Source organism: Macaca nemestrina, chromosome 3 (genome assembly GCF_043159975.1).
Source record: "Macaca nemestrina isolate mMacNem1 chromosome 3, mMacNem.hap1, whole genome shotgun sequence".
Lineage (NCBI taxonomy): Eukaryota > Metazoa > Chordata > Mammalia > Primates > Cercopithecidae > Macaca > Macaca nemestrina.
The window spans coordinates 45,045,126-45,073,006 of record NC_092127.1 but is presented as its reverse complement, the minus strand read 5'-3'; the positions used below and the strand labels follow the sequence as shown (position 1 = coordinate 45,073,006).

General features: G+C 36.9%; 1 protein-coding gene across 3 annotated transcripts in view; it reads left to right on the top strand.

Moving 5' to 3' along the window:
• Positions 1–27,881, top strand: part of HHI (hedgehog interacting protein) — a 98,255-nt gene that overhangs the window by 7,532 nt on the left and 62,842 nt on the right. For all 3 annotated transcript variants that reach the window (XM_011710462.2, XM_011710461.2, XM_011710460.2), the window contains exons 3-4: positions 5,216–5,372; positions 6,060–6,261. In XM_011710462.2, the coding sequence (XP_011708764.2) occupies positions 5,216–5,372; positions 6,060–6,261 (359 nt within the window). The remainder of the gene's footprint in view (positions 1–5,215; positions 5,373–6,059; positions 6,262–27,881) is intronic.

The window sequence follows — 27,881 nt, the reverse complement described above, 5'->3', positions numbered from 1 at the left end:
GTAGAATGCACTGAGAGAATTTTTTTAAGTGCTATGTACATTTTACTTTTTTCTCTGACTCAGGAAAGTGTAGATTTTCATATTTTTAATATAGCTCTCTTAATAACCTTATAAAATATTTTGACTTGGGTTGCTTGCTTCCTTGAATATAGCATAACATATATCTAAACCCATTCAATATGAAAATATTATTATTGTTTTCATAAACCACAGCCATGTTTCTAAGCCTTTTCTCAAGCAGCTGTTTCTTCCTCTTTATCACATTCCCCAGAGCAAAGCAGAATAGGTCACGGTTGCCTAGATGGCCTGCAAAGAAGTGATAACAGATTAGATACCATAAATGTTTGCTGGAAACTTCAAGTCTTGAACACTTGCCTTTAGGACTATAAATTGAAAGTGATATCAACACTAAGCATTTTTATTTACCATTATCTACTTTAGATAAATACAACATGCTGGATTTGGGGACTTAACTGTGGGGGTCTTTATATATTTGAAGTAATTTTAGCTTCAAAAAACAATAAAAAAAAAAGTAATATCCACTGAAAGAGAGAGCACAGCAAACAGCTCAGAGCCAGAACTGCAAGCACCTCACTCCCCAGATCAACATATGTGGTGACGAATGACAAATTTATTTTTCTACAAAGTTTGTATATATGTAAAACTGCTGAAGTGCATCAAGATGTCAAGTGCTTTTGGTGGCCACCCAGGCTGCTTTGAAAGATAACCAGATGAAAGCTCCACTCTAGAGGTGGACAGAGCAGCAAGGGTGCTTTCCAGAGACTCTGAAAGGCTTTACCCACAAGCAGAGGGGGCTGCCCCTGCGTACATCAAATGCTAATGATCATTCTCAATACTTGCCCCAAAAGTGAGCTATAATAACACACTCTTTGCATTACTTATGCTAATCGATTTGTTGCCTGGATGGATCCTTGGCATGTAGGTTACCATTTCCTAAAGTACAATAAACAAGATGCTAATCCCCATCCTTCCCAGCCCCTGCTCCCAGCAAAGAAGTGTCTTCACAACTGTGGAACACAGATTTTTTGGAAATTACTATAAAAGCACATTTTAATAGTTTTCCCTTAAGTTGATTTAATGATATGGTTCACTTTCCTCTGAAGTTCAAACTGTTGGAGAACAGCTACATTGTGATTCTTCTTTAGAAGAAACTGATCAACATATTTTTGACTATCCTCATTAATAGCTTCATCTTTCTACACAACAAGAACTTGAAGAGGAAGGTACCCCGAGGGATGTATTTTGCTAAAATAAGGCAAATGCTGAAAGAATTGGGAGACAGAAAACAATTCCAGAGACATCTTCATTTTTTCCCTATTGCCCAATACATGAAGAAATGTATATATAAATGACCTAATGATTTGCTTTGACTCCACGGCTTTAAGAAAGCACAGTCACTTTAGAATATTCATATACCTACAAGATAGCTACTTCCTAGAATGCTTAATCAAGAAATAGTCATAGTCTGCTTATTTTTCCAAAAATGGGAAAAGATATTACAAATCAATATAGTGAGTATATACTAGAGTTTTATGAATCATAATATTTTCCAGTTGTGAATTCACTTAGGGAAGTAAATTCTCAAAACTTCTAAAATTGCCAAAAACTCTCTGCTCGTCTCTGCAGGTCTTTTCTTCTGCTTAACTGAGCAGGGTAGCTACTTTGCTAATCACTAAAAGAAGGCATAACATACTCTATGGGAAGCATATCTAATGGACATCTATTGGCCTTGCTTCTTCCTCTATATCTGTAGTCATAATGATCTTTATCACTCTTCGACCTCATCTTCTCAGCAGTAGGTTATTGTAGTGTGAAATGTCTGCACACAATTAGTTCAATTGGTTTAATCCTGTTGCTAAGAAGGCCAAGGTCAAGGGTTTGATTCAACTGAATTTTTCTAGTCCTTAGCCATTCCTAACCCTGGTCAGTTAGCTTACACATGTGTCTTCTTAGTCCCAAGGAGAGTAAACCAGAAGGAGTAAATAGATGGATATATCAAAATCCACCACTTCTATTAGGATATGTTCATGAGTAAGTCTTACTCATGAAGAGTCCGTAACTCTTTTTTTTTTTTTTTTTTTTCCTTATCATGATGAGCAGCACTTACACTGAGGAAAAATAACTTTTCCCTGGAATACATGCTGAGAGAAAAGGGAGAATTCAGAATACCCCAAGGAAGCGTTTATTTTATTCGTCAGTATTTATCGGGTGCTTTGTGGTATAGCATAACCAGGCTCACTATCCAGGAGAGTATTTACAGGTCCAAGATAGTTGATAAATGATCAGAACTTAAAAAAATACAGCTGCTAGAATCTTCAGTGTTTGTTCATTATTAGTAGACCTGACCATATTATGATGATCCTGAGCGAGCTAAACATACGCTTTCAGTAAAATGCCAAACAAAAGGGAACCCTGGCAATAAATGTTAAAATATATCTCCCTACTCATCATCGTTCACTGCAGAATCGGGTCATTTAAGGTAAAATATTAATAAAAGTGTTAGATACTTAAATTCAAATAAAATTACATGATTGTAAAAAAAAAAAAAAAAACCCATGTATTTAAATGAAATCTTCTGAACTGGTTTTCACACTTCGGTTATTCAATTTGTCTAAATTACATAAGAAGCTTGGAGTAAACTTCTTGTCTGTATTTTTTCTTAATTTGCTAAGCAGGCATTGTACCTCTGGAGCCACCAAGTTTATGAATATGTATTCATTAATCTTTAGATATTTCATTTGAAAATGACTTCTCATTTCCTCGTGTTTGTCGCAGTTACTAATTCCATTTAAATTGGAATCGACCACCAGCATTGTTAATTAATTTCCCCTTAAGATGGTATTGGTTAGTAGACAGTAATGCTGAAATACACATGTTTTTTAAGCAAGCTGGACATTTCTTTTGAATTGCATTTTGAAATTCTCCTGTGACCCTTCGGCAAACATCACATTAAAACTATATTTGTCACTCACATATCCAGTTATAAATATGACCATGGTGTGACAGTCTTCCTGCATGCATAATACAGGCATGGAGATTTTGTTGCCTGGTGGTAAATATTTCCAAAACAAGATCTAGCCCAAAACTGTGCAAAGAGTTTGATTTAACCATTTAGTTTTTTTTTCTTTTTACCACTAAGAGACTTGTTTCACACTATTAGGCAGTTTTCATCTGAATGCTTATCCCTTTAAGAAGGGAGGGGAAAAGTTATCTTTTGCAAATGGTGACTTGCTAAAGATGAGTAAATGCTTCTATGGCCTTCATTCCTCTCCCCAGTTTCTAATCCTTGAATTTTTTTCAAAGAAAGATAACTTTCTGATTGCCTTGCCCCTCCCGTGGAGCACTTCCCAGCTGCTTGCCTCTTTTTCTCTGTGCCCCCCAACCGCATGCACACACACACACATACACACACACACGCACACACACGCACTCCCAAGGACATCTGCTCTTACTTGCCTGGTTGCCAAGACAAGATCCTTTCCAATAGCCTAGTCAGAAATTGGCAGTGAAGAGTCTCTCTCAGAAAGTTCAGGGTGAGACATTTCACTCAAAAGTTAGGTCAAAATGTACTTCAAGCTTTACAACCATTTGGGACCTTCACATTCTAAGATAAGTGTTAGGTTTGAGGGGTCCTAGGTCAAGCACACAGAAAGTAAACTTGTGGTGTCTTTTATGCACCATTGATGAGTCTCACTTGGCTGATTCCAAATTCTTAGAAATGCTTGCTAAATCTGAATTTGTTATACAACTCCTAAATTTCTACTGAGCTACTCAGTATGTTTATCACAAAATTGATGAGGTATGAAAATCTAATTTGTTATATAAAAATAAAAACTTTAGATATATGATATAAAGTATAAGACCAGAAGCAACAATTTAGTTCCACATATAAGGCTGACTCTGGCAGCACCATCGTATTTTGAGAGCAGAAATCATTAGAATGTGGAAGTGAGTCTTTCTAATATGTCCCAGAAAGGTAACACCTTATTAACTCAAATTGTAAAGGTAATATCTAAACTTTTTTGCCATAAAGTTCTTTTATTTCATATTCAAAGATAGCTGTCTTTATATAATAAAATATTTAATGCATAAGAAAAGAAAAAACATCTTTCTTTTAGATCCTATTAAGTGACTCTGTTGTTATTTTTGTTTTGACTTGTTGATATGTCAGCTTTTCTGTTTGAGACGATTGAAGGAATATTTTAAATATAATTTTTCTATTACAAATTAATCATTATCTCCTATAAGTGAAGTGCAGGAAAAACATATTTGAATATGGAGGTTCTGTTATAAGCATCAATTCATTGCTTGATCATTACACAGTGCATCAGTTGTTTATTATAGTATATAATAACCTTGTGTTATTCATCAGATTTATTATTTAATCTTATGTAAGTGGCAATACACTAAGATTTGTAAAATGACCAAAACTGGCACCTGATGGACTGTCTCCTTCTTGATTCTTGTTTGTTCATCTGAGGAAGTTATTTAGTATTGTAGGAAAAAATGCTAAATACTGATGATGAGATAAGCTCACAGGTACAACGTACAGTAGCTAGAGAATCTTGAAAAGACATCAATGCAATAGCAAGATAAATGCTGAGTTTGTCTTATTTGTACCTCACAGGAGCCTTTTAATACCCAATACAATATTATTTCACTTTTACCACAATTTTTAAATTTAGTTTAAAACACAAATAGGAATCCCAATCCCTGATTTTTTTCCTTCTTTTTATTTAGTATGTATGTATGTATGTATGTATGTATGTATGTATGTATGTATTTATTTATTTGGATAGTGTCTCACTCTGTGGCCCAAGCTAGAGTGCAGTGGCATGATCTCAGTTCACTGCAACCTCCACCTTCCAGTTCAAGTGATTCTCCTGCCTCAGCCTCCCGAATAGCTGGGAGTACAGGTGCATGCCACTATGCCCAGCTAATTTTTATATTTTTAGTAGAGACGGGGTTTCACCATGTTGGCCAGGCTGGTCTCAAACTACTGACCTCAGGTGATCCTCCCGCCTCAGCCTCACAAAGTGCTGGGATTACAGGAGTGTTTTTATTTCAGTCTAGGTTTTTCCTAAAATATCCATCTAGTTTCTAAAAATTGTTTTCCTCATCTTATATCTTTCAAATAAGGTGGTTTTACTATGACACTAAGTGTTTCTAATGAGTGTTTTTATGTTTTTTAAAGGTTTCCTTCAAACAACTGCGGATGAGTTTTGCTTTTACTATGCAAGAAAAGATGGTGGGTTATGCTTTCCAGATTTTCCAAGAAAACAAGTCAGAGGACCAGCATCTAACTACTTGGACCAGATGGAAGAATATGACAAAGTGGAAGAGATCAGCAGGTTCATAAAGATAAATGCTCTTTAATCTTTAAAAAAACCCAACTGACAAATCTTGTGGTTTTGACAGTGAATCAACTGTCTGTGCTTATGTTCAGCAGCTATATCCTCCAGATGCTTTATTTTTTTCTTTGTGGTAGTTTGTTTCTCTAAAATTCTAACTTAAATGCTTTTAATACTTAGACTACTAATCTTATATTATGAGCTTGGCTTCTCTATGACTCATGTGAATTTTATGGGTATAGTTTTAAGCCTGAATTTTATGATTGTTGTTAGCCTATGGCACTGTGAAAATGTTCAGCTCAATTACTATTGGCAAATCAGATTTTTCTAAATAGATCTTAGAACTTTCTCTCTACATGCCTTCCATAAGGTTTATTTATTGTGAGTAAAACTGATTTTAATTATAGTCACTGAAAGATGAAACAATGAGATTATGACTTCTGAAAATATATACATGTTTTGATTCTCTTATTTTACTTTCTGATAGAAGGCTGTTCTGTTGTTTGCCATTGAAAGAATTTAAAAGAACCACTTAAAAGAATTATATTGTAACCCTTGGGTTAGCAGCACTTCATGGTTCTCAAAACCATGATTCCTAGAGGAAATAGAGTTTGAAAAGGATGCCAAGTGCATCCCTTATCTCCTTCATCTCAAGAAAATCTTACTGGTTTTCTTTAATTTGTTTAGAAAGCACAAACACAACTGCTTCTGTATTCAGGAGGTGGTGAGTGGGCTGCGGCAGCCCGTTGGTGCCCTGCATAGTGGGGATGGCTCGCACCGTCTCTTCATTCTGGAAAAAGAAGGTTATGTGAAGATACTTACCCCTGAAGGAGAAATTTTCAAGGAGCCTTATTTGGACATTCACAAACTTGTTCAAAGTGGAATAAAGGTTGGCTTTTTAAATTTTATTTATTTTTGTGCTGGCTATGTTAATTTTATTTTAGTGTTATCTTCCTCACTGAAGGTATTTCTTTGTAATAAAAAAGAATCTTGCAGGAGAAAATAAGGCAACAACATAAGGAAACAATTACGGCACCTGAATTAGGACAGTGACATTAAATTTCTGTTATTTGTTGACTATTGTGCAATGCAATCAAATTGATATCTGACATGCTTTCCCTATGTAATTGACACATTTAAAGGAATCTTTGGCTTTATAAAGTATTTGTTTAAATATTGTTTAATGGGCATAGCACAGGATTGTACATCCATTTGCTAGTAGAAGCAAAGAGGTCTTTTGGCTGTTTTGGCAATTGCAAATCATTCTTTCACCATCTCTGTTTTTGAGTCTGTCTCATAAAAAATAATACTTATACTATGACTTCCTTGTACAATGTTTTTACAGGTAAGTCAAATATTTCTATAATTAGCCATCTATATAACATATATTGCCCTCTTTTTCACTTCTCTAATTTGAATTCTCATGTTAAATAACCTAGGTATGTAAACAAAATTATTGTCAAGTTTGTTTCACAAGAGTAACACAGTACATTAGCAGTACTAAACTATAAAGCAAATTATGACATTCTAAAATTAAGACACATGTAATAGCTCATGCCTATTTTAGAGTGAAACAAAGTAACAATATGATTTGGGAAGAACTGGTTATCCTTTTCATTTCTTAACTGAAAAAGAAAAAAACCTAAAGGAGGATTTATAGTCTTCTACTCACATAGAAATGAGCTCTTTCTTGCTTTGTTGTGCTGTGCTCAGTGGTAAGAAGACCCAAATCAGAAGAAACAAGTCAGGAAAAATACAGATATATTCCTGCTCTCTATTTCATTTTCTTATTGTGTGAGAGTTAAGATGACTCCAGTCTTCACTTTTTACCATGGTAAATAATGTTATTTATTATTCGTATACATTTTGCTTAATCTGGTCATGGATGACTTCCTTAATATTCATTCACAGGAAGGGCATTACTGAGTTGAAGATTATAACCATAATACATATTGCCAATTAGCTTTAAAAATATTTTCAGATATTTGAGAATAATATTAATTATTTGAGAGAATATTAATATTAACAATAGTTTTCAAATGTGCTTTGAGTAAAAATGTTAGTATTAAAAAGATATGTATGATATAATGTAGATGTAAGGAGGGCTCAGAATACTGGAAAATGGTTTTATAACAAGAACTGATGTTCTTGTTTCTACTTCAATTTGACTGCCTTTTAAATCAGTGTTCCTTCAGCATCCCTATTTCAATTTATACCCTTCATAGGGATATCTGATGATTCATTAGAATATTCAGCTCTGACATGGAGATGTTTCATCATGCAATAAAATTGTACAAGCAAGGATATAACAGTGCCTTGGTTCTGAGTATGTGTGCTTGGCAGTCTTCTAGGAATTCTGCACAACTTGGCCAAATTTGCAAGAAAACTTGCAGAATTTGGACCTCTTTTTCCAGAAGAGCTCCCGAGTTTCTGGGGCCTAAAATATACTTCAAAATCTATTATTCTAGCGACTGATATGACATATTTTAAGGTGCAATATTTTAAATTCCTTTGGTGTTTTAGCACTTGTTATGCCCACAAGATAGAAATATATCACATGGATATCAGAGTGTGTATAGTGAGTAATGAGATCACATCCTTCTTACTTCAAGCAGGTTATGCTGCAGGTGGCCTTTATCTCAGTGTCTATGGAACTCCCTGATTGGAAGAGTTAAACAAGGCCACTGTCAGTATGATGGGGCAAATACCATCACATTTATGAGTTGATCATAGCACTGATTTTGGTGGTTGCCCCTCAGATACTTGTAATGTAAAAGAGTTTTCACAGCTATTTTTGGCTTCTTTAATATATGAAAGTTATCATATATTTATGACAGGATTCTGTGTTTGTCAATAATCATTTTGCATAAGTAATGCTTATACTTTATGAATTTTCATAAATTATTATACATATCAACTCTTCTCTATTTTTTCAGTTTTAAAATCCTAAGAGAGGGCATAAAGCTGTTTAACAGACTGAAGTATTAATTGCAATACTCAAATCACAGAATTGGTAATACATACTAAACCCAGCCTCCACATGTTTGAAATTGAGAATAATAAACACCACAGGGCAGAACCCCTTCACGATTACATTAATTGATGACCAAGAGGAATATGTTAAGTTAGACATAAGAAGGAATTTCTGATTATAAGAGTTTCTAAAATATATTGCTAGCTATAAAAAAAAAAATCTGGCATTCCTTGTCTGCTAATGTAAATTAATTAGGAGTGATTTCTGTCACATGGTAAAGGCTGACCTTTTTGTGGCGAACAGTTGGACTTGCTTATCTCTTTAAACCTCTACCAACCCTGATTCTTACAACTGCTTGAGAGGGATGCCATCAGCCAAGAGCCAATCATAAGGGAACTTGGACAACTCTTCCTAAATGGGTCCTGACTGAAGCTAAAAAGATGATGTCTTGTTTTTAAACACCAAGATCGTGCTGTGTAAATTGTAGGAGATTGTAGTACCCTGGGGGCTAAACTGTCTATAATTCACAAAGAAAAAGTTAATCTGCAAAAAATGCAAAGCACAAGATAAAGAATTAACTTCTTTTTGTTATAGAAAAAAAAGTTGTAGCATTGAGATTAAAGACTAAGTCAGGAATATGTTTTTAAAATATGTAGTGATTTGATAGGTCTTTGATGATAGTGTAGTCTACAAGCCAATCACTAATACTGGCACTGTGAAGAATGGGCCACGTGTCAAACTGATGAACAAACTTTAAAACTTTCATTGTGTGTGTGGCTGTGTGTGTGCATGTGCACATGCAGCATTGTTATTCTGTTGTTATCATTTTATTCCAAAGGGCAAAAATTACAAAAATTTTACTATCTCCCAAAAGAAACACTTCTTTAAGATACTGGGTGATTTGAAATCTTTAAATTGAGCTTATATCTGAGCTCTGAAATCAGAGCTTCTGGCAAGTACTACAACCAGCTTTGTCTGTGTAAAGTCCTTGGCAGTGATAGACTAATGGCTCTCAAGAATGGCTTCACAGTATGATCACCCAGGAGCTTTCAAAAATTCTTATAGCCAAGCTGGGTGCGCTGTCTCATGCCAACACTTTGGGAGGCCAAGGCAGGAGGATTACTTGAGGTCAGAAGTTCCAGACCAACCTGGCCAATATGGTGAAACCACGTCTTTAATAAAATTACAAAAAAAAAAAAAATAGCCGGGCATGGTGGCATGTGCCTGTGGTCCCAGCTACTCCAGAGGCTGAGGCAGGAGAATCACTTGAACCTGGGAGGCGGAGGTTGCAGTGAGCCAAGATCATTCCACTGCACTCCAGCCTGGGCAATGGAGCGAGACTCCATTTCAAAAAAAAAAAAAACAACTTCTTGTACCCCAAAATAGTCAGAATATCTGGGGTTGGCACCCAAGCATCAATATGTTTTTAAAGTTTTCCCAGGTAATCTCGACATGTAGCCAATTTGAAAACCACTGATAGAGACTGAGCCAAACTTCTGGGTCAGTTACACATTGAATGAGACATATTTTCTCTGCCAAGCCTACACCCAAGTCCTATTCCTGACTTAACAACCAAGAGCAGGTGGTTGGACACCAGTTGTCATTTGCCCTGTACCTTTTCTCATTTACTTAGTTTATATGTATATCTTATCCAATTTGAGTGAGGAATTGGGTTAATTCTGGCAGCATGTAAGATGCTTGATATAAAGGATACGAAATACCATTTGAAAAAAAAATGGTATTTAAAAATCTCAAGTTAATTCTAACTGGGAAATGGCTTTACCCATTAATCTTTTTCTGTTTTTATTCCATTTTGGAATCTGGTGCTCAGCTAGTTGGTGAAATTGCTATTATTCTTGTTCTTAAAACATGTGGATTGTGATTATATATGTAAACCCTTGTTAAAAGCGACAAGGCCACCAGAAGATACTCTAGTGTAATTTCACCAAAGCGGCCCTGGCTGCCAAGAATGGGAGAGTCAGCCTTAGCTTTGCATATGTGTTAAAGGAAGGACATGCCCGCACCTGTCACTTGACAGGGTGGCCCCTCAAGGAAACTAGCAAACACCATTCTCTGCCACTTAGTTCTTGCGAGTGGTCAGAGGACAAAGAGGTTCACACCCTCAGCAGCCCTCGGCTGGCAGCACACAGCAGACACAGCTGAAAGGCTTGTCTATCATTGGAACAAGTGTCACTGGACTCCTGTCCCTCTCTATCTACTTGGATCCTCATTTCAAAAGATGCTTTTAGAAGCAGTCCTTTTACCAGGGGAGGAGAGGACATGAGGCTGAAAGCTGCTAATTGTCCGGGTGACTGAGCCAATTGAGGTGGAGCTCTTGAGAGACAGCAGTCCCGGTGCCCGGGAGTCACAGGAGCATGTGGAGGAGGATGCAGGGTCCACCAGGGCAAGCCCTGATGGGGCAGCCTCTGGTTTCACAGGCTTGTAAATCACAAACATAATAATGAGTACCAAAAATTTAGTGAAATCTAAGTCCTCATCAACCATGGAGGCTGATGTTCCATTTCTCTGAACTTTGTCAAACCTAAATTTTTACATTTTTTTCTTTGACTTGCAACCGGAAGGTAACCCATGAAACATTTGTGTGTTTTTGCTTGAGTGAAATGAGTCAAAGCAGATTGAGAAGCAATTTATTTTTCAAAAGTAGTATTGGTAACACAGCATGCATACACATTATACACACATACACATATGGTGATTATTAGATCATGTAACAAATGCTTCCCCAGAAAAACTGCTGAGAACTCTGCTTTTAAGTACGCGTTAGATTAGAATAAAGCCCGTGTTAATAGAAAGAAAGCAACAGATTATATTTGTTAAACATTATAGTAGAACAATCACCATTGTGGCACATTTTTGTATACTGAATGACATTTTTGAACTTTTTGACTTAATCAGATTACTGGTCAGAAGTCATTACGCCTCACCTAAAAGGGAGTTGCTATAGTGGTGGAAATAAACAATAAATAAACTCAGTCAAAAAGTGGTAGAAATTGTCTTCCCCAAAATAAAAATTTTTAGGCAACTTCTTTTTTTTATAGTTTAAAATTCTGGTTACAAACCATTTATGTCATGTAAAAATATAAACAAAATGCAAATTACAAATAAAGATGTCTTTATTTGTTTTTTTTTGTATGTGTGTGTTTATTTTTTGGGACAGAGTCTTGCTCTGTTGCCCAGGCTGGAGTACAGTGGTGTGATCTCGGCTCACTGTAACCTCCTAGGTTCAAGAGATTCTCCTGCCTCAGCCTTCTGAGTAGCTGGGATTACAGGCATGTGCCACCATGCCTGACTAATTTTTGTATTTTTAGTAGAGACGGGGTTTCCTCATGTTGCCCAGGCTGGTCTTGAACTCCCAGACTCAAGTGATGCACCTGCCTCGGCCTCCCAAAATGCTAGGATTCCACCACGCTTGGCCTCTTGTAATAAAGTTTTTGACTGCAGTTTTTTCTAATATCAAGGTAGTAATAACATGGCTTTGAATCCAACTATTTTTATTTTATTAAGTGTTGCTGATCCTTTATATCACAATGCTCTGTACTCTGTGAAAAATGTCATTTTCAATTTTTAATGTAAGTTTAATCTCATTTTAAATGTATAAATGCCCACAAAGAAAAATTATTTTTCATAAAGCCAAAAGTCCCTTAATAATGTGAAATAACCTCAGTGTAATTTTCCATTTGGTTGAGTTAGTTTTTGCTCCTGGTATTCTTTCATTTTTTTTGAAATTGCTATTCTATTGATAAAACCTATTAACAAGTGTAACTGAGCATTTATGTGGTTATGCCAGTTTAAGGTAGTTTAATCTATATGTTACTTTCCGCCATATGTTTTACTGAAGCAGAAACTAGCATGGCAGATGCAACGTTTCTCCAGTTGAGTAAAGAAAGTCCTGCCTTCTCTTAAATTTTAGGTCCCGTCAGTTACAGCAGAGGTGAGGAAAGTTTTTACATTAATATCTTTATATTTACCTAAGATTTGAAGGGCAAAGGAAATAGAAGCTATAAATCTGAGAAATTCTCATGGTAATCACTTAAAACAAGTGAAAAACCAAGAAATCTGGACCCTAGAAAAAGTTTGCCATCTTTTTTCTTTTTTTTTTTTTGAGACAGAGTCTCGCTCTGTCGCCCAGGCTGGAGTGCGCGATCTCGGCTCACTGCAAGCTCCGCCCCCCGGGTTCACGCCATTCTCCTGCCTCAGCCTCCCGAGTAGCTGGGACTACAGGTGCCCGCCACCACGCCCGGCTAATGTTTTGTATTTTTAGTAGAGACGGGGTTTCACTGTGTTAGCCAGGATGGTCTCGATCTCCTGACCTCGTGATCCGCCCGCCTTGGCGTCCCAAAATGCTGGGATTACAGGCGTGAGCCACCGCGCCCGGCCAAGTTTGCCACTTTAAAGGGCGTCTCTCTAAGTGAGATGTCTACCATCTTCTAGAGACCATCTCTGACTAGAAAAAATAAGAAAATCTATTGGTGATATCAGTTATCATTGTTTTCCAGTGGCTGTATTACCTCATAAAAAGAAAATATCAAACTTCACAAAACTATCTCTAAATGGCATAGAATTCCCTTTGGTACAGAATTCCCTTTTAAAAATAATTGATTGTTTCCTGATACTACAGTAGTGTGTGTGTGCGTGTGTGTGTGTGTGTGTGTGATGAGAACACTTAAGAAATCTATTCTCTTAGCAAATTTCAAGTATACAATAAAGTTTAATACTGTAGTCTTCAAGCAAGCCATGATGTAAGCAGAAACGCTCTTCTTCTTTCTTATTAATCATAACCACCACTTTTTAAGCCCTTACTTTCACAGTCATTACATAGATCACTTCTGGAATCCCTGTCAGGTAGGTGTTAATATCCCTTTTCATAGATGAAGGGACTGAGGCCCAGATGTTAAGGAAACTGCCCCGATACCACAGCTAGCAAGTACCACAGACAGATTTTAAATGCAGTTTGTCTGACACTGTGCTCTCAACCAGAATGCTATGCTGCTGAATGCTGCTATATTCCTCTGATGAGTGGCACTGCATGAGAGGAGAGACTGCAGAGCATGTTAAGTAAACAAGATTGGTGATGGTTGGTGTCAGCATACTCAATGAGGACGCTGAGAGCCCAGCATCCAGAGTCACAGATAGACACCTGGGTTCTGACCACTGTTCCTACCAAGCCTTACTGGTTGTTTGGCCTTGGACCAGTTGTTTAGCCTCTCTAGGCTCACTTTCTTCATCTGTTAAATAGAGATAATAAAAGGTCACACCTAATATTTTGCATGCACAATCACACATAAATGTGAAGTGCTTTGTAAGCTGTTAACCATCATCTATTATACTAACATAAAAAGGAGGGGAGGAAGGAAACTATGCATGACTCACAAGCTCCAGTGACCACTGCTAGCAATACACCCTGGGGTTGAAACAGTCCCTCCTAAAGAGAATTGTGGTGGCTCACTTCCAATCCTAGCATTTTGGGAGGCTGAGGCAGGAAAATCGCTTAAGGCCAGGAGTTCAAGACCAGCCTTGTCAACGTAGCAACACCCCATCTCTACCAAAAACTTAAGCATTAGCCCGGTGTGATGGTACACACCTATAGTCTCAGCTACTGGGGAGGCTCAGGCGAGAGGATCCCTTTGAGCCCAGGAGTTCAAGGTCACAGTGAGCTATGATTTTGCCACCACACTCCAGCCTGGGTGACAGAGTCAGACCTCATCTCAAAAAAAATAAAAATAAATAAATAATAAATAAAATAAAATGTGTCTGAATAACTTATGGAAAACTCATGATAGTGTTAGCATTCGTACCAAAATAATATGGCAATCCCATGGAAACAAAGTTATTGATGCATGTGGAGTGGCTTTCTTTACCTCAGAAAGATAAACCTAGGATATATTTTTTATTTAAATGTGTTACTAGAGAAAAACATCTTTTGACAGCATCAACTTTTGACATTAATTATAGGGTATTGCTGCCCACCTCACTCTGCAGAGCCCCCAGCTCTGGAGTTTCTCGAAGCACATGACTAACGATGACTAAGCACAAAGCAGCCAACCCCTAAGAACTACAGCAACCTTTCAGCAGCATTTCCTTGCTTTCATAGTAGTTTTTCTCAACCTGGATATTATAGTAACGTCGGTCTTTTTTGTGTTTATTTTGGAACACGGTTTGTGTCAATCTGCCACAGAGTTAATAAATTGTAGGATTTGCAAAGGAAATATACTGGGACTGAAAAGTAAGAAGGCACATATTTTTGCCCACTAGCAACTATGGCTCACAGCACAGATTTAGAATGTCGGTTGGGAGGGAGGCAATTGGGTAAAGCTGCTATGAAATTAATATGTAATGGATATTACAGAGAGTATATTTCTCAAGAAATTAATATTATTATTATTATTTTGAAAAGCAGATCAGGCCAGGCGTGGTTGCTCACACCTATAATCCCAGCAATTTGGGAGGCCAAGCCAGGAGGACCATTTGAGGTCAGGAGTTCAAGACCAGCCTGGCTGACATGGTGAAACCCTGCCTCTATTAAAAATATAAAAATTAGCCGGGCGTGGTGGTAGGTGCCCATAATCCCAGCTACTTGCGAGGCTGAGGCAGGAGAATCACTTGAACCCTGGAAGCAGAGGTTGCAGTGAGCTGAGATCATGCCACGCCACTGCACTCGAGCCTGGGTGACAGAGTCAGATTCCATCTCAAAAAATAAAAAGCAGATCAGTAAAACGTGCCATGAAATCAGAGAAGAGAGAAGTTTAAAAGATTTTAAAGTTAAATAACAGCAACAGTAGATGGTAGACATTATCAGTGAAATGTGCTGAAGATCAGGTGCAAGAACATGTAAGTGGAGCCGCTCATAGTGGCTCATGCCTGTAATCCCACCACTTTGGGAGGCCTAGGCCAGCAGATCATGAAGTCAAGAGATCAAGACCATCCTGGCCAATATGGTGAAACCCTGTCTCTACTAAAAATACAAAAATTAGCTGGGTGTGGGGGTGCACACCTGTAGTCCCACCTACTCAGGAGGCTGAGGTAGGAGAATCACTTGAACCTGGGAGGCAGAGGGTGCAGTGAGCTGAAATCATGCCACTGCACTCCAACCTGGTGACAGAGCAAGAGTCCATCTCAAAAAAAAAAAAAAAAAAAAAGAATATATAATTGAAAAAGCCCCAACTACCTATCTCTCAAACCTCAGGCTACAATAGACCCTCCTTCTATCACCTTGATTCAATATTTTATATAAAGTCTAAATATCTAAGCAAATTTGCTCTTTGGTTTGTGTCTACCTTTCTATGACCAACTTTGGAAGTTTGTTTATGTAGCATAAGGCTTTTAACAGACTTCTTTCATCTTTGCACTTTTATAAGTATATACATAAATTTATTTTATATAGTATATAATATTTATATGCAATAAGTATGTACAACAAATATGTTGTCAATTTCTACAATACATTTTAAGGTATTTGATAGTAGTCATCAACTGATATTTAATTTTAAAGTCTATAATTATGTTGAACTATTACAAATCAAAGTGCCCAGAACTGAGGACATAATCCAAAGTGTTTTAAAAACTAGATCATTGTCTAGAAATTAAAATTATCTTTGTACCTTTCAGTCAAACATGTTTTGAAAAATAAGATGCTATTTATCAAGACCATTTTATAATGTGTTATCATGAGAAAAGCTTTTTCTAAATCACGTAAGTTTCTATCCAGCATGACCTTGTGGTTCCAGCTGACAATCCATACAGTCAAAGTTGCACTCAGGAATTACCATCAGAAGGGAGGTCAAATTGGAATCCTTTATCTAAAGAATTTACATTTTACTCTATCTATATATGTCATATACACCTTAAAGTTCATCTATTCACTCACTTAAAATATTATGCAATTCCTCAGTCCTCAACTTCAACTTACAGAAAATCTATTAAAAATATCAACTAGTTTAAGATAAAATATGTGCTAATTACTCTATCATACCTCTAGGTAGCAGGATAACAAAAAAAAGAGAATGTCAATGAATATGATCTAAACTAATTCCATCATTGCTAGCAGTTGAAATAATTTAATCTAATTATAGAACTAAATCCAGTAAACTGAAGCTTAACACAAAAATAAAGCATTATTTTAAAATATCTTACAGTTTTATATATGGCCACAAAAATTCTTGTGGAAAGAGTGTTTCTTTTAAACATGCAAATATTGAATAATGTGACTTTCTCTTTAAAAATAGCTAAATTGGCCAGGTGTGGTGGCTCACACCTGTAATCCCAGCACTTTGGGAGGCCAAGCAGGTCAAGAGATTGAGACCATCCTGGCCAACATAGTGAAACCCTATCTCTACTAAAAATAATAATAATAATACAAAAATTAGCTGGGTATTTTGATACGCACCTATAGTCCCAGCTACTCGGGAGGCTGAGGCAGGAGAATCGCTTGAACCCAGGAGGCGGAGGTTGCAGTGAGCCGAGATCACGCCACAGCACTCCAGCCTGGTGACAGAGTGAGACTCCATCTCAAAAAAAAAAAAAAAAAAAAAAAAAAAAAAATCCCCTGCATTGACTTGCATCTGTAATCCCAGCACTTTGGGAGGCTGAGGCCGGTGGATCACCTGAAGTAAGGAGTGCTCAATCAGCCTGGCCAACATAGTGAAACCCCATCTCTAATAAAAATACAAAAATTAGCCAGGCATAATAGTGCATGCCTGTAATCCCAGCTACTCCGGAGGCTGAGGCAGTAGAATTGTTTGAATCCGGGAGACGGAGGTTGCAATGAGTCGAGATCATGCCACTGCACTCCAGCCTGGGTGACTGAAGAGACTGTGTCTTTTAAAAAAAAAAAAGCTAAATTATTTACTTTTAGGTTGGTGCAAGAGTAATTATGATTTCTGCCACACTATTTGGTCCTGATAAGCTGTTTCTAAACCACCCTCTTATTCTAACCTGACTTTGATCCAAACAGATCACAAACTTTCATAAAATGGCATCTGTCCTCAGGCTTTTCTAGATAGGGAAACATGACTGATAAGAAACCTTAGCCCACAGTTTCAAAGTGTTCAGAAGAATTCCTTTAAGAAAAAAATGAATTGTGTGTGTGAGTGAAAAAATGCTTAAGATTGTGGTGGGGGGAGGGGAAAGTGCTAGTCTTAAGAGGATAGAAATAACGAAATTTAATTCCCATTAGATTCTTAGGCTTTCTAGGAAAGACGTGGTGATGAGGCTCCCGTAACCGCAAATATCTTTCTGGATGGCTGTGAACACATATGTTCAGGAAAAGTGAAACAAAACTTGAACCAACATCCCTCCACACACAGGTCACCAAACATCTGTCATAAGTTATCAATTACTACTCTAGACTGGACTCAAGCCTGTGACCCGAGGTTGAAAAAGTCCCATAGTTCATTCTCTTACCCTGTCCGTGATTTTTCTATGTATCACCTTTAAAGCTTCTGTTTAAATCTCCAGGGATTTGGAAGATCAGATGACTCCGTGACGTTAATAATGTATTTACACCCGAGGTGTCTGTGTGCCTCACCCTGGGGCTGATCTTATGCTTGCTGCACCAAAACGCTTTACCCTGTCATTGACATAGTTCTTTAATTGCATAAATGCTTTAATTGCAAACTACAGACAATGTCTCCTTGTCCAAGGAGAGTGTTTTATTTTCCTTAAGATTTTGACTTTGATTAAATGTTAATACATCTAAGAGTTCTGGGCAAATAAACAAACAAACAGGCAAACAAAAACCGAAAACCCTTCTGGGCATGTCTAGGTGAGCTTTTTCCCTTGAGAAGAATTAGTTATTGGAGGGACTACTAAATAAAACTTAGGTGACAGCATCAATTGTCAGAGCCTTTGATCTCTAATGGGTTGCATTCCTGTAATATTCCACCTCAGTTGGATGTGTGAGAACTAACCATGGCAAAGCCATATCACTCACTTGCTGACCATATGATATCAGTTTTGCCACACAGTGATGGTATCATCTCTTCTGGGATAATGATGACCTCACTTATGAAATCAAAGGACTAGGCTAAATAATACCTTAGGTCAGCCAGGCGTGGTGGCTCACACCTGTAATCCCAGTGCTTTGGGAGACTGAGGCAGGTGGATTACAAGATCAGGAGTTGGAGACTAGCCTGGCCAACATAGTGAAACTTTGTCTCTACTAAAAATGCAAAAAATTAGCTGAGCGTGGTGATGGGTACCTGTAATCCCAGCTACTCAGGAGGCTGAGGCAGAAGAATCACTTGAACCCAGGAGACAGAGATTGCAGTGAGCCAAGATCACACCATTGCACCCCAGCCCGGGCAACAGTGCAAGACTTCGTCGCAAAATTAATTAATTAATTAATTAATTAAAAATAAACTAATAATAATAATACCTTAGGTCCTTTCTTGCTCTACAATTCTGAGGAATGGAAAGTAGTGCAAATCTCCAAGAGAATTACGGAAAAGATAAGGGTTCCGTGTGATCAGGCATTGGATGACTCCTTGCTGGTCCTGGCTCAGAAATTGTGGGGCATACTTTGCTTTCTTTTGATTATTTTTCCCTTTGTAGTAATACGGAAACCCAGTCAGCATCTCCCAATGCAGGGTTTGGGTGGGTACCTTGCCTCATTGACCAATAGGTGCATCGTCCTTCTGTACGATCATCATTGCTCTGTTTAAAATTTTAAAAGCTGCAGTAACTCAACATGTAGTGAGGTTTCAGGTTTTAGTTAATGACAAGATAATGTCTTGAATGTGCAGGAGAACAGGGAAGTAAATTTTCAAACCTTGATCAAGGTGAAGATATACCATGACCTCGAAGTGGACAGTACTTGGGGTGGTGAGGGAGAAGCCCAGCCTGGAACTCAGAGAAGGAAAAGGAAAGTAGTTGTAGGTGATAAGATTGCAGAGTTGAGCATCCTGTGTTGGTGGGAGCACGAAGTGTGTAGGATCTGCTATGATCTTTGGCTTCTATACTGAGTGAGATGGGGAAGCATTGGAGAGTTTTGAACTGGAGTGATATGATCTGACTTAAACTTTTTAATTTTTATTATTTTTTAATTTTTATTTTATTTATTTAGTTTTTTGAGATGGAGTCTTGCTCTGTTGCCCATGCTGGAGTGCAGTGGCGCAATCTCGACTTACTACAACCTCTGCCTCCCGAGTTCAAGTGATTCTCCTGCCTCAGCCTCCCAAGTAGCTGGGATTACAGGCACCTGCTACTACGCCCAGCTATTTTTTGTATTTTTAGTAGAGACAGGGTTTCATCATATTGGCCAGGCTGGTCTCGAATTCCTGACCTCAGGTGATTCGCCCACCTCAGCCTCCCAAAGTGCTGGAATTGCAGGAGTGAGCCACCACGCGGGGCCCCGGCCCAAACTTCTTAAACATGATCTATAGCGGCCACGCTGAGAGTAGACTTGGAGAGGCAAGGGTGGAAGTGCAGATGTAGGGTAGAATACTGACTTCTAGTACTGGCTCTGCTATGAACGTTCTTTGTGCCTGTAAGCCAGTCATTTCATCACAGGAGCCTCAATTTTTACCTGTAAAATGAGAGGATCATTAATATCTGAGGTTCCTTTCATTTCTACCTTTCACTGGGTCAATACTTGGAAGAATATTGCAAATTTTTTCTATTAAACATAAGCATTTTTACACATGGTGTTTCCAAAATTTATACCTTCTTTCTCATAGTTTTAAAGTGCAAATTTTGAAACTCAGTACATTAGCAACACAGGATATTTCATGGGTTCTGGTGAAAGGTTGTAAATTACAGGAAAATATCAATTGTGGTAATGTAATGAAGAAGGCTCACTCTACGCCAGTTGTAATTGCTAATTCATGAAAATGGTAACCACAATTAAAGACTGTTTGAATGATACACACACACACACGTGTTCCTTCTAGGAAATGCACATTTAAAGGGGTAAAGGGGGGAAAATATGATTAAAGCATAACTATACTTGGGTTTAGCATATAAAAGGTCAAAATCCAGGTATCTTGAAGTCAGAGAGGATTAAAATGAAAATGGAACATAAAAACATAGGCCTCTAATACGGGGATATGGAAAGCTTGTTGTAGGGAATTTCTAACTTTTTAAATTGTAAAATAATTGACCTTACTAATAAAGTACCTGTAATTCATTCTCAAAAGTAGAATAATCCCAAATATCCATAATGGGTTTCTTTGTTGTAGATGAGTAAATAACCTCATCTAACAAATCATTCTTTCAGGCTGTATGTTAAGCTGGCAAAGAACTGTCCCCTTTCCTACCTGCATCTGAATCTACAGAAGTTAATTTTGTTGTGGATAGAGTAAATTAGATGTGAAAAATTGAAAAGGGAAAGAGGTTAATGCTTGATCACCTTACTTGCACATGCAAGGATTGAAGGGCTCTGTTTCCTTGAGAGAATTCCCATGATGCCAATTAACCTAACTTATTCCAAAACAATTCTCTGTTTGGAAAGAATAATTTTCATTGTGGGTGTTCCTTGAAATTGTATGCCTCATCCCCTGTTATTACTGAGATGTGTGCTGTGCAATTGAAAGTACCAGCCTCGTTTCCATACACTGTATGGATTAGAGCTGTATCCCACACACGGTGTCAAATAATGTTTTAATTTTGTCCAATGAACACATATTTTAACTTCTAGCAATTTTTTAAAAATGTGCGAAGGCCATCTCTGCCTAATATTAAACCCAGTATCTTATGTCAAAAACTAAAAGCAGGAGACTTGTTTTAATCAGGAAATAGCTTTTCTTGTCATTTATTTTTTAAGTGAACTTCCTTGGTTGGATTTAAATGGCATCTTCATTTTTTAAAATAGTATAATGCATTTTTCCTCCACTGTGGGAATAAACTGAACTAGAAAAGTTTGAAAAAGATATAACTAACTTTTGGTAAATGTATTATCCTTTTTTTTAGACTGCGTTCTCTATTTGGATTGCTGGAGTAAAAAAAATGAATAAATCAATTAACCAATATGCATTCTGAAATTTAATTTGGTGAATAGACTATATGTGCTTTTCATCAGGTACACACCTTTTTAAGTCTGAAACCACCACACACAAAGAATTTAATTCTGACAGACATTTGTTCTCAGCATAAATACTTTAGGGCCAATAGTTGTCCCCACTTAATCATGCTTCTTAAAAGTGAATTCCAGAAGACTTGAGGCCCCAAATGACCCCTGGTAAGGTGAGTTGTCAGTAAATTACTTTTATGATGTGCCCTGGGGAAGTAGGTCTGCTAGAAACTTGGTAGGTAACTGGCCCCCTTTGCCTGTAGGGGGATGACCTTTAACTTCATCTAACCTTTGTGTTTCTAATTCTAAATTTCAGGGAGGCAGTTAGTCACATTGTTGGATATCATTTTAAAAGAGTCTCTCCTGTACTCAGAAGACTGTGTTAACCACAAATTTGTTGTTTAACCTCTAAATGAAGCATCCTATAAGCATTTTATTTCTATACTTTAATTTTAAATACCATTTAATGAATTGAAGTAGAAAAGAGTTCCAAATGGATTCATAGTTAAATTATGACTGCCTTAGATGAAATTTAGGAAACACTGCAGAACATTTAATCTCTCTAATTTTGCTAATTTGAACTTACTGTGGGGCTTGAAAATGCATATGAACAGTTAGAGATGAATGAAGATGTTACATCAGAATACAATTAATTTTTCACAAAATATTTAGTTATTGAAGACAAATCTTGCTAACTTTGTTGTCTTCATTATGAGAAAGTTTTTATGGTGCTTTTTGGGAATAATAAATACATTGAAATTATCAAACATAGGAATTTAGATTCAGTTTTGGACTAAAAAAATCTTATTTGTCTATACTAAACTGAAATCATTGGGAAATAATTTTTGTTCACAGGACATAAAATACACAGAGATTATTAATTTCTCATTGGTTTTGGCTGACATTTGATAGGGCAGTATTTTTAATTCCTTCCTAAACAAAAATAGTTCGTGGCTCAGTTTTTTTTAAATATAATTGTACTATTAGATTAAAAAATATTTACATATATATACACATATATGTGTATATATATGCATAAAACACTGTATTGTTCAATGAAATATTACTAAAAACAATAAGCTTTTCTAAAAAATTACACACCTAATTTTTAACCAGAGAATGTTTAGGTATATGAGTACATAGACTAAATGTAGAATATTTCCATAATCTCTTTGGTTTATATTTCAGTTTATAGCATAAGCAAAGCCAGGCAGTCTAAACTTTGCATTTGATATCAATCCTTTGGAGGAGATCAACAAAAGCAGTCATAGGAGCCATTAGTATAACTTCAGTAATTTTTCAGTGGGGAAAGAAAGAGATCATCAAAATTCTTTCCTATAAACCAAAGGTTCTGGCTCAAGAGTGTATGTAAACAAGATGTATGTTTTAAATACAGCTTAAATGCCACCCAGGAGAGAAATTCAATGGTGAAAGAGTTGTCAACAGACTGAGGGCAATCTTTAAATGATGGGCAAAATATTAAATTAATGACACTAATGTTGGGAATACACAGTCATGTGCTTCCAAGAAATTCAGCACAAAATGTCCCCTTTTCCCCCACCCTAAATTGTTTATATTTGGATCCAGAGAGATAGTAAGGCAAAAGATTTTACTTGAGAACATGGCAACCAAACTCAGAATTTTGAAACAAATTTGAAAATAAAGTTAGAATAAAATGTTATTTTAATCCTGCCGAAAGCATTTGTTCGTCATCATGTACATTTCTACTTAGATATGGTTAGGAGCAGGGTTTTTTAAGTTATTGCTTGTGTGTTTGTTTTTGTTTTGTCAAAAATTTTGCATGAAAGTAAATTTATGGTCGTAACCATTACAGCATGTCCCACATTATCATTCTCTGGAGACTTGCTATTTAGTTTCCATTCAGCCCAGACCAAAAGACACACTCATAATATGTTCTATGTAATGAACAGGGCCCATCTCTGGAGTCATCTCTGAAGCCCAACCCAAAACACAGGACCTAGAATGTGGAAGGTAGTTTCCCCACAGGAATATCAGTGTGCTTTGATCAGAGGAAGGTAAATGGGTGGTGGTCAGAAAAGCAACAAGGATATGAAGAACTCAAATATCATGAGGGAGAGGAAATAGAAGCAGAGAAACTATAAATAACCTGATGTATGCCTTAAGGAAAGTATAACCAAAGTCTTGGAGATACCAGAGTAAAGAACAGGTGAACAGGTAATTCCATCCTTCTGAGGATGTCTGTGTCTCACACAGGAATGATTCTTAAAGGATATGGGCATTGCCTTTCATGCAAGAAACATGATTAAGAGATTGAGATGAGGCTAAACATGTAAACTGAGACCAGAGAGGGTACCTATAAAGCATCTTATATGTTCAGCTAGGGACTCTGTGTCTCTTCTGTGGTAGACAGCAAGGGAAGTTATGGCCAGCCTCGCAGTGATGTGTTAGGTCTCTGTGCAACCAGTTGGCTTAAGACAAATGTTACCTTAGCTACTGTGACTGCCATTCTTACCCTTGTACAGGATTTGGGAGCTTCTCCCTGTTTGTGGGACAAGATGGCTTAAAAACTGAGTCTCAAAAGAATTGAAAAGTGAATGCAAGGGAAGAAGACTTTAGGAAAAACAGAAACTCAATTCAGATGCACTTCGTCAAAAACCAAAACAATTTTACTTTCCCCTGTGTTGGCTTCATTTTTTCACAGGCTTTCTCTTCGTGGCACAGATTGTAGCAGCTCTAGACTTACATCCTACCAGCTTAGCAAATCCAGGAGAAGGAGGGCTGCTTTTCCCTGAGTCTCAACAGCAGTCTCATAACAGATGCCACTGGCTTGGACCCTCCCCCCATCCTGGGGCCACTCATGGTCCCAGAACTTCTCTGGAGCCAAGGACAGAGTCCAAAGCACTCAGCCACAAATGTGGAAAGGGTACCACCCCCAGGGGAAATGGAGGTGTTGTTAGTAGAGAAAGGAGTGGACCCTGGGCAGCAATAACAACAGACATTTACTGCTTACAGAACAAATAAGAACACTCAGAGTCAGAGTCCAGACTGTTAATATTCAATCCTGTCTGACTTTCTCCCTGTGCTTCTTAGTACTAGGCTTTCCTCTGTTAGGGACATTGAAGGTTTATAAAGCAACCCAACTAAGGCTTTCACTTGGTAGAGTGTGCCTAATTAGGCAGTATTTTCTTAATGTTCATATAATATTTGTTTCTTGCTTACTTATATCTACTTACTTTTATAAGACATGTAGACCCAGAGAGGTACCCACATTTGAGGTAGCAATGAAATATGTCCAGGAAGCCTTACTGGAATGCCAGAAGCAATGGAGTCAAAAAGACTGACTTAGTAACTTCTAAGTTGCAGAAAATGGCTCATCTCCCAAAAAAGGAGTAGATGAATCCTTGTAGGAATCACATCTATACAACCTATAGTCCCATCCTTACTTTAAAAGGCTTTTGTAAAATTTCTATTTGATTTCTGTCCATTAATCATATTTATTAGGGAATCACTGTAATTTGCATCAAAATCTATAAGAATAACAGAAGTATATCAGGAACTGCCTCCAAAATGCTTATATAGAGATTATGAAACATCTGCTGATGAGGTTTTGTACTTTGGTAACATAATTTTGAAATGTTTTGTACCCTATGGCTCTAAAGTTCACATCTTCTTTCCAGTGATGTTGAGTTCCATTATGTGCAATTTAATTAACTTTTGTAGACAAGTATGACTTTTTCATTATTATTAAACTTTAAGTTCTGGGATGCGTGTGCAGAACATGCAGGTTTGTTACATAGGTATACCTGTGCCGTGGTGGTTTACTGCACCTATCAACCCGTCATCTACATTAGGTATTTCTCCTAATGCTGTCCCTCCCCTAGCCCCCCATCCTTCTGACAGGCCTCGGTGTGTGATGTTCCCCTCCCTGTGTCCAGGTGTTCTCATTGTTCAACTCCCACTTATGAGTGAGAAAATGCAGTGTTTGGTTTTCTGTTCCTGTGTTAGTTTGCTAAGAATGATGGTTTCCAGCTTCATCCATGTCCCTGCAAAGGACATGAACTCATCCTTTTTTATGGCTACATAGTATTCCATGGTGTATATATGTCACATTTTCTTTATCCAGTCTATCACTGGTGGGCATTTGGGTTGGTTCTTTGCTATTGTGAACAGTGCTGCAATAAACATACATGTGCATGTGTCTTTATAGTAGCCTGATTTATAATCCTTTGGGTATATACCCAGTAATGGGATTGCTGGGTCAAATGGTATTTCTGGTTCTAGATCTTTGAGGAATTGCCACACTGTCTTCCACAATGGTTGAACTAATTTACACTTCCAACAGTGTAAGAGTATTCCTATTTCTCCACATCCTCTCCAGCATCTGTTGTTTCCTGACTTTTTAATGATCTCTTTTCTAACTGGCCTGAGATGTTATCTCATTGTGGTTTTGATTTGCATTTCTCTAATGACCAGTGATCATTGTTTTTTTTTTTTTTTTTTTTCTGTTTGTTGGCCGCATAAATGTCTTCTTTTGAGAAGTGTCTGTTCCTATCATTTGCCCACTTTTTGACGGGGCTGTTTTTCTCTTGTAAATTTGTTTCAGTGTTTTGTAGATTCTGGATATTAGCCCTTTGTCAGATGGATAGATTGCAGAAATTTTCTCCCATTCTGTAGTTGCCTGTTTTCTCTAATGATAGTTTCTTTTGTTGTGCAGAAGCTCTTTAGTTTAATTAGATCCCATTTGTCGATTTGGGCTTTTTTTGCCATTGCTTTTGGTGTTTCAGTCATGAGGTCTTTGCCCATGCCTATGTCCTGAGTGGTATTGCCTAGATTTTCTTCTAGGGTTTTTATGGTTTTAGGTCTTATGTTTAAGTTTTTAATCCATCTTGAGTTAATTTTTGTATAAAGTGTAAGGAAGGAGTCCAGTTTCAGTTTTCTGTATATGGCTAGCCAGTTTTCCCAACTCCATTTATTAATTAGGGAGTCCTTTCCCCGTTGCTTGCTTTTGTCAGGTTTGTCAAAGATCAGATGGTTGTAGATGTGTGGCGTTATTTCTGAGGCCTCTGTTCTGTTCTGTATGACATATTTTAATTTGTCTTTAGTCATAATAGCATGATTAACATGCTGTAGACTACTTAAAATGTAATATTGTCAGTATTTCTTTATACTTTGAAATATGCAGGACATTTCCGAACATTCTCATGAATCTATTAATGTGCCTTTGCTATTTAATATGCATATTAAAATCTGTTCCTGTTTATTCACTTAAATGAAAGCAAGAGAAAGTTTAAAAAGCACAAACTCTGACTCTGTTGGAGAATGTGTGTGCTTTTATCTCTAGCAATTTGGAAAGACTTTAAATTAGTCATTTGTTTTCTCATTGACAGTCTTTGTTACATTTAAACATGTTCATGAAATTAATGCTAACTATATACAATAAGCATTCAAAAATAAAAAGTCAATTTCTTTTTAATGGAAAAAACTTGTTTATGTCTTATATGTCTGAGTTTTAAGTAGGAGTAGTTTTATGTAATTATATGACACGATTTTACTTTTTTCTAACTAAAAACATGCTTATGTGCTCACTGTGCTTTACTAAAAAAACCTTCTTGTTTTCTATTGTCTGCCACATCCATTCTAAAATCAATGTTTAATTTACTTATGCAGAAAGTTTAAATAACATTTCTGCTTTATTTCACCACTTTAACCCCTTGTCATGCTGTTCATTCTGTCATTCATTCAAGTGATGGGAAGACATTTTTCTTTAAGACAAGCTTTTTACCCATGGCGCAACCCATGGAGGATTGTTACCAGAAGACAGTTACAAAGCTACTTTCTGTTTGATCAAAAAACGGACAGATTTGTGGAAATCAGCTCAGAAGAATAATCTGTTTTCCAAGATCTCTATGTAGGGACTTAGTAAATGTCTTCCCTGTACTTTGTAGATCTGCAGAAATAATACGGTTCAGCTCTACATCAGAGCTATGACTATATGTTTGCCATTCATTGATGGATTCATTCATTCATTGAGAGAATGATTATTGGACTTCTTCTAAATGAAACAGAAGAACTAGAAAAAAATCCAGAAATTCTATTTTTGCATGTTGATGAATTACAATAAACCAATTGTAAACATTCAGATAGAGATTTATGGTATTAGAAAGAGAGAAAGATAGAAGGAATGAGGGCTTTTGGACTTGTGTCCAGGATTACTGTCTAAGCAGGTTCAAATGTCTTCCCATTTACTTGTTTTCTGTCAGGATATTGATGCAGTCTCATTGTTCCCAGTATTGACCTGCAAAATACTAAAATGCAGAAAATTTCTATTTATCTCTACCAAAGAATAGGAATTTCTCATTAACCGAATATTTTGATTGACTAATAATTTAAAAGATACATGGTAAAAATGACCAATTTTCAAAGAATGTACATAAAGGTATCATGAAAAATGTGAAAACAGCTTATTCTTATATGTAAAATATGAAATACTGTAATATTCAGGTCATCTTTACAAATATATCAGGTTTAC